General features: G+C 41.8%; 1 protein-coding gene across 1 annotated transcript; it reads right to left on the reverse strand.

The window, feature by feature from the left end:
- Nucleotides 1-2010: 2010 nt before the first annotated feature.
- Nucleotides 2011-8087, reverse strand: LOC123103035 (L-galactono-1,4-lactone dehydrogenase 2, mitochondrial). The gene is made up of 6 exons (XM_044524523.1): nucleotides 7359-8087; nucleotides 5031-5281; nucleotides 4753-4935; nucleotides 3680-4082; nucleotides 2774-2914; nucleotides 2011-2552 (listed from the first exon to the last, which is right to left on the reverse strand). Exons 1-6 carry the CDS (start codon nucleotides 7962-7964, stop codon nucleotides 2382-2384), a joined length of 1755 nt encoding a protein of 584 aa, XP_044380458.1. The 5' UTR covers nucleotides 7965-8087; the 3' UTR covers nucleotides 2011-2381.
- Nucleotides 8088-8517: the final 430 nt, after the last annotated feature.

The raw sequence follows: 8517 nt of genomic DNA on the forward strand, positions 1-8517 counted from the left end.
TTTTTTACGGGTAAAGAACTTTATTCCTTAGATAATAGAGAGATCATGTACAATGAGATGAGAAATAAAGTCCAGAATTGAGCTATCCCAAACCTCAGACGATCTATTACTAAGGGAGTATTTTGCTAAGCTATTTGCTACATTGTTGGTTTCGCGGAAGCAATGGGTTACGTCCACCTTTGTTAAGCCTGCAACAAGAGCTTTACATCCAGAAAATACAACTGCATCCGGGCCTAAATATACATCTTGAGTGAGTGCTTCAACAACGTTCGAGCTATATGCTCCCACTGTCACCAAATTGCAGCCAATGTTTCCGACCAAGTAAAATCCATTTTGGGTTGCTACCATCTCTGCCGCTTCTGCACTTATGACATGCGTTATAAACCACACGGGTGCAGCTACAAACTGCCCATGGTCATCTCGAGCTATTGCTCTGTAGCTCCAGTCATAGTCTCAACACAGAATGAAGCATCTACATTAATTTTAATAGTTCCTTTACTTGGTTTTCTCCACATGTGATCATGCTTTTGAACCGGTCGATTTGGAGTATATGCGTAGACAAAGTTTGTTGCTACCACCTTGATAGATACTCCCTCCGTCCGCGAATAAGTATACTTCTAGCCTTTGTTCTAAGTCAAAGTTTTAAAATTTTGACCAAATATATACAAAAGAGTAGTAACATATATGACATAAAATTGATATATTATGAAATTACAATTCAAAACGAATCTAGTGATATTAATTTAGTGTCATAAATGCTGCTACTTTTCCCTATAAAGTTGATTAAAGTTTTAAAACTTTGACTTCAGACAAAAGTTAGAAGTACACTTATTCATGGACGGAGGGAGTACTGCAGTACACTCCGGTGGCCTGATTTCCTCTCCTTTAACGAACTGACGCTGCTGCCACCAGATGTACCAACTCGCCACCGTAATTAGTTCCGCCATAGGAAGCTCCCCAATAGGGGATCGCCCCCTCATCCGAATATCCATGGTCATAGCACCAGATCGGTCTTCCCCAACTGCTTTAAGTATTTCCTCCTTCAGCCCTAGTTGGATCCAGACTTTCAACGCTCGCTTGCATGTGAATAGGCAGCGCTGCGAATCTTCAAACCCAATACGACAGTTTGGGCATTGTGCAGAAGTTGGGATATGTCTACCAACTAGTGTTCCTAGACACGGTAATACCCCGCGAAGCACTTTCCACACAAAGTGTTTTACCTTCCCCGATATCTTAAGGCTCCAAAAATTTTTTCCACGAGTCACATTCTTGGTGACTACCTGGTCCATTACTGCGGTTCCAATGGTGTCCAAATTGGTGTTCAAATTCAACATAATATGCTGATCGTAGTGAGAAAGTACCAAAACGAGTGTGATGCCAAGCTACAAAATCATCCATCACTTCCACCCAAAGTGGTATTTGTAATATTTTGTGAACATCGACGGGTGAGAACACAGAACGTATAGGAGCTTCATCCCATTGGGCAGTGTGCGGATCAATCAATTCTCCCACTTTCCCCAACATAGTTGTTCCTCTTGGTGTGATGACCTTCCTAGATTCACTAGTTGGACAGATGTTAATCTGTGAGCCAATGCCCACCCTCCAAATGCATCCCCTTTTGAACGTTTGTATGCCCACAACAATACTTTGCCATGTAAAAGAAGAGCCCTTCTTAGGGCCTGTATTGAGTATATCTCCATCTGGGTAAGAACTTTTGCACACAAAGAGTCTAGGATTCTAGAGTAGTCGCCAAGATTGTTTTTCTAGTAAAGCAACTTCATGGCTCAGTTTGTACTTGTAGAATCTGTTGTGCTTATTTTATAATCTAAAATTTCAGGGGGGAAATGAGCAAAGTAGATCAAGCAAACACTAAAATAGGACAAGATTACGAAAATCCACCGCAGCGCCAAACGCAGCCAACCATACTGGCTCAGTACGATTGCGCAATCACAACACGATGATTTGTTAAAATTTTGGTTTAAAAAGAAATTCTCCAGCTGCACATTGAACTGAATCAATTTGTTCTTCTTCCCCAGAATTTATTTCAACAGAGGATGATATATAGTACCATAGATAAGCATAGATTGTTTAGTCATGAACCAAAGACATCCTCCTCCAACAAGCGCTTAACCTGAGATCGCTAAAAAAACTACCTCTACGGCTCTACCAACCAAGCAAGTTCTACAAAGAAATTAACTCGGAAGCCCGCGTCTATAATCATGTAAACCACCAGCACATCAGCATGATAGTTTTGACTTTTGATCCAACTATCAACGACAGAATCCAACTCTTGGAAGAGTACATTTCTCCAGAGGGCAAAAAAAAGGATACACATTATGATAAAGCTCTGTGCCTTGAGCATGCCATCAATCAGGACACCTTTACCTTGCATGTTGGACAGTCTGCATTCCTGGGAAAAACTTCTCTAACTTGGCACTGGAGAGAACCTTGTTAGGGTCCAGCTCCATGCGCGCCTTGTTATATGCGTCAACGGGGAAGCGTTTCCGCAACCTAGCCTGCAGTTGAGCAAGTTCATCCTTGTCCTTCGGAACCTGAAAAGAATCAGAGAATTCGTTAGGAAGCAAACCATTTTGTCAATAATGCTTTCAAGACAGTTTAGCAGGCCACTGCTATGCCTGCAAGAGAAGAGATGATTCTCTTGAAATGAACAGGTATGATGCTAATCTTCCACCACGTCTGCAGCAATGCTTACTAACAAACACCAAACGGTAGTGGGTGCATGAATCTTGCAGGTGATAGTTAAAGTTGTTACCTCAATTTTAGCCCAGTGTTCATATGCAGAATAATCATCCCAGAGACTAGTTTGCGTCAGACTTCTGTAGTTGAAGAACTCCTCGGTAATATCCTTCCTTTGGCGAGGATCCGATGTTGGTAAATACATTATTATACCAACCTGCATTACATTACCACAGTAAGTATTTTAAGAGGACTAACAAAGAAAGTAGTTAACTAAAAGTTGAAACATGGTAAAAACTGCATAAAACCTTGTGTCATGGTTAACAAATGAGTTTTGCCAGATTCATCTACAAAATTTTCTATGTATTCGACAAAGTAGCATGAACCAAAGTTCTTCCATGACTGTTGTTAATTTATTACCAATACTGACACCTATACATACTGATTTCTGTGGTATCTATGAAGTACAAATGACAAAATGTTGAGAATAGCAAAGTTTTTCATCGGCTTGTAAAATAATTATCAAATATCACAGTTTGAAGTGAGTTATACAGGGGAAATGTCCTCTAAAGTTTAAAATATCCTAAAAGAATTACTCTCTCCGATCCATAATAAGTGTCGCAGTTTTGAACTACGGTTAGTTCAATCTTAGTTCAAAACTGCGACACTTATTTTGGATCGTAGGAAATACCAAATAAGAATAGAACATGTTCTACATTTCTACACAAAATTAAGATAAACCCAAATCTCATTTGGGTCAATAAGAGAAAAATACTTCTGGAACTGTGACAGTGTTATTGTTCAGTAACTCGGTAAGCATTTGCCTTTTTGATATCTTGCAAATCTGAACTGAGTTGAATCTTAAATTATTGCATGGAAATAGAACATGCCCTCCTGTGAAACCGGTATAACTTTAGAACTTTTGTAACTCACAGCAACATTAATTAACACAACAACAAAATGTGGCAGAAGAACAAGTTACCCATGAAAATATGTCATCTTCTTCAGAGCTTGATGCCGGACTCATGGGGCTCCTGCTGTGGGCAGTCCAACGCTGCTCAATAGGTGCAGGTGCAGGTATATCCTCCTCCTCAATCAACTGTAGCAACTCCTCCATATAATATAAATCCTTCATGTTTGGCTTCGCTAGAGTTCCTGTAGGGAAGCAGGTTTCAGAAACCCACTGCTGCCCACCACAATCAAAACCTAGTATTTCATCACTCCAGCACATGCGATATCCCTCAGACTTCTTCCAATACTCAGCTTCTGCTTTATTAATTCTGATCACATGATCTTTATCCAGAGGATCAAGGGCGAGCAATTGATCCCTCAATTCAGTAAATGAAAGTTGATCTATCGCTGGGTCTTTACTGTCGGCTTCAGTTCTGGAAAACATCTATAAGGTGGCATAAGCTAGAAACCAAAACAAAACAAAAATCCGCTATTCCTGAGTAAAGCTAGAATTTTAGTGCAAATAAATTCAAAATTAACTCCTTTGAGTAAAGCTACAAGTGGTTCTAACATATATTCAGTATTTTACTTGGCTGCATACACCTTCAATTTGTCTATCATTTCAAGGTAGCACAACTGAATGCCTAACAAGCAGACAAAAAGGTTCAACCTGACACTTCTTGTATAACTTATGGCATATGCGACTCTTCCTACAAACATCACGGCCCCCCATGCCTTTCTGTACGAGCCACAACAAAGTCTCAAGCTGGAAAGGTCAAATTCAGACTAAAACATGTAAGAGCAAGCTAAAAGCACCATGGCCAGTTGGTAGCCAGAGTAAAATCACTTGCTCCCTACCATTTCAGTTTCTAACCAAGGGAATATTTAGCTGATTCATTCAGGTAATCAGATACAAAAGAATATCTGCATAAGTGTAGAAAATCTAAGTGAAGTTTGTTAGTATCAAGTGCACACACTGTAAAAGTGCAAGAGTACTTGTAATGTGCTCTCAGGTTAACCTAGAAAGAGTTATGATGAAGTTTCCATACAGAAAATCAAGGAAGCAGTGCAATTTATATATCGAACCACGCCAAGTGTTCGCACCTATATTTCTTCAATGACTCTCGGTAAAGGTCACGAACATGCTGTAGGGCTTCATCCTTTACATATTTTGATGCCAACTTTGGAGTTTTCCATCTTGAAGGAGGATTACATTGGACAACGACAACTGTATCAGTATATGGAATCCACAAGTATTTGATATGTTTGTTTTCAGAAAGCCAATTCCTGAAAAGGGCATGAAAGCAAGGAAGTTAGACATTCCTCTGGTAAAAGATACTAAAACTGTATACAGACTAAGCAACTGAGATGTGTAGCATTACTGGTGGTTTTTCTTGATTTCATCTGCATTAGAAACAAAAGTATGCTCAACAAGTTGGTGTCTTTCTACACACTGAAGAGTAACTTCTGCAACGACTCCTAGGCCACCAAGTCCACAGCGGGCAAGATAAAATAAATCAGGATTTTTCTCCCTTGATAACTCTATCGTCCCTTTGGCAGGAGTAACCAGTTTCATGCTAATAACCTGCTCATCAATTGGAGGCAATCTCGCACCAGTACCATGGGCACCAACCTGTAGGCAATCAAGAATTTAACATTTGAAATTAGTTACGCATATTCATATCATGTCCAAACTGAAATTAGTGGACATTAAGCTTCATTCACACAAGTTGTAGAGCAATACCAATAAAGCAATTAGATCCCTCAAGCAGTAGGGCGAGTAAAGTTGGGCGTACATATTCAGAAGATAAGCAGTTAGCACGCATAAAAGCTACTATACACAGTGAAAACAAATGGCAGTACATAGTTACTTTGATGCCATAAGAACTGTTCATAACTACTCCCTCCGTTCCAAATTACTCGTCGTGGTTTTAGTTCAAATTTGAACTAAAACCACGACGAGTAATTTGAAACGGAGGGAGTAAACATTCTACTCATTGCTCCTTTCAGCAAATATACTTATCTCTCTCTCACAAAAAATGGGCAATACTACGAAAGAGGTTCTTTTCAGTAGAAACACGTGGAATTCCATGTTACAAAGAATGTCAAAAACATTTGTAGCTGGTAAAAAAATAGTAAGCATGTGCAATGAATATATAACAAAGACAAAGCTTAGAGAATCCCCCCTTATGAAAAGCAAATTAAGTCTATCTTCTTAGCAAACCTCAAGTTTTGGAGAACTTCTGGGTAAGAAATCTAAAAACGGAAGACCCGGATGATAAGACTCGACCGAAGATAACCTTCGGTCTTTCTGTTAACCGTTTTCTGCTGATTGATGTGTCTGAACTAGAAAGACCGCTCTAGCCCTTCTGTTAGTAGTATGTCCAAGGACATGAACTGAATCTCCTAGTAAAATTAACATGAAAGTTTTGCCACTCTCTGGAACCCTCATCTGTCGCCACATTAAGCACGTTTGAACTCCTGCAACAGGCTATGAGGCGATGCTTTCTAGCTTTTATGCGAATAAAACAGTAACTAATGCAGTGTTGCCAATGGGAAGCATTTCATCAAATATCTTCAATCAAATTTGTGCCAAATGATTTTCCAATTTTCATTATAATACTACCAAATATCAGCGATACAACTCCTTGCATAGTGCGTGTACAGAAGGAGTTGAGGATTATCCATAACCATAACTAATATCCTATTCGCAGCTCCTTTGAGCAAATGCTTGTTCCTCCAAAAAAGGGCAATATTAGTCAAAGCAGTTTTCAATCTTCAATTAAATATAAAAGAACATTAAAAACATCTGCAGATGGTAAACATAGCCATGTGCAATTAAATATAAAAGAAATAATATGCTCAGAAAGTATACATTATGAAGAAAAGCAAATAAATTATATCCTCTCAAATCTCAAGTACTCCCTCCATCCCAAATTATTTGTCTTAGATTTGTCTAGATACCGAACTTGACATGGGAGGAGTCCGTAAAGAGAGATCTGAGGAGTATCAACAAAGAACTAGCCATGGACAGGGGTGCATGGAAGCTTGCTATCCATGTGCCAGAACCATGAGTTGGTTATGAGATTCTTATGGGTTTCAGCTCTAGCCTACCCCAACTTCTTTGGGACTAAAGGTTGTTGTTGCTGTAGATTTGTCTAGATACGGATGTATCTAAACACATTTTAGTGTTAGATACATCCGTATCTAGATAAATTTAAGACAAGTAATTTGGGATGGAGGTTGCATTAGAGAATATTTTAGTGAGAACTATAAAAAAGAAAGACCTAATTAAATGGTAAGACTCGAGCAAAGATAGCCTGGAGTCTTATTAACCATTTTCTGCCAATTGATTTGTCTGTGAACTAAAAAGGCCCATCTAGCCCATATATTAGTAGGTGCAAGGATATGAGCCGAATCTACCAGTACAATACATGCAAAAGTTTTGTCAAACATTGATGTCTAGATCAATAGATTAGTTCTACATTAAGTGTGTTTGAATCCATGCAACAGTCTATGAGACGATGCTTTCTTGCTTGTATGTGAATATAACAGTAACTCTTGCAGTGTTGCAAATGTGAAGCATGCCATAGAGCATCTTCAACCAAATTTGTGCTAAGTGATTTTGATGATTTTCATTGTAATATCAAAATTCACTAATAGAGCTCATCGCATGTATGGAGGGAATGGCTTTCCCCAACTGAACAGACCTGAATGATGCCGCCGACCTGCTGCTCTCGAATGGAGGCAAAGTTCTGCAGTGTGAGCCCATGCTTGCTGAGCGCATCGACGAGCTCGGCGACACGTATCCCAGCCTGCACCGTGACGGTCTTCTTCTTGACATCGACGTCTAGCACCTTGTCCATGAGCGCAAGGTTGACCATGCCGGCCCGGGAGAGCCCGAGGCCATTGGGGGACAGCCCGGAGCCGAGGGGCCTGAGCCTGCGTCGCTCCCTGTGGGCTGTGGCGAGGGCATCCTCGAGCGCCGGGATGGAGTCGGGCTGGAGGAGGACGCGGGTGTGGACCTCGTGAGTGCCGCTCCAGTTGGAGACGGTGTGGAGGTCGTCGGGGAGGGGCGCGTACTTGAAGGGGACGGCCTTCTTGTGGAGCGCGTCGGGTGGGAAGGGGAAGGAGTAGTAGGTGGCGGCGCCGCAGCCGAGGACGAGGAGCGCGTAGCCGGCGTACTTGCGGAGGTCGGTGTCGGAGGCCGGGAGAGGGGAGGAGGAGGAGAGAGCACGGATGAGTTGGAGGTTGTGGTGAGGCTGGGAGGGGGAGGAGGCGCGGCGGAGGAGACGGGAGAGGAGGAGGTGCCGCATCGTGGGGAGCGGGAGTGGGTGCGCGGCGGCGGTCGAGTCGCGGCCGGAGGTGGCGACGGGAGAGGCCACCGCACCAGATCGCGATGGGGTTTTAATCTCCGGTTCGTTTGGGAACGGGGTTTTCGCTGGTAGGGTGCTACGGTGTGGAATATGCGTGAAGTTTTGTGCGTTAGAGGTAAACTGTAAAAACTAGAAGAACGCCCGTGCGAGTTGCAACGGGTCACATTAATTTTAAAAGTTCAATATTACGACATTTACGATCTTTTTTACCATCATATTCTCACACACACAGACACACACTCTTCCTCCCTCTTCCTTACTCTCTATCCCCCTCTCCCTCTCTCTCTAACACACACGCATATCTATCTTATTGGGTACGGGACCATAATCCATCTATTTCACACATACACGCTAGTGCATAACAATATGGATTATGTGTATTATATTTGCCACCAGAACTGGGGGAATTAATTTCATGTAAATCGACCAGCTACAGCTCCAAGAATACGCAGACGAGGTGGCTCGGGTCGGCGTCGGCGCCGTCCAGCGCGGG

The sequence above is a fragment of the Triticum aestivum genome, chromosome 5A, assembly GCF_018294505.1.
Source record: "Triticum aestivum cultivar Chinese Spring chromosome 5A, IWGSC CS RefSeq v2.1, whole genome shotgun sequence".
NCBI classification, from domain to species: Eukaryota; Viridiplantae; Streptophyta; class Magnoliopsida; order Poales; family Poaceae; genus Triticum; species Triticum aestivum.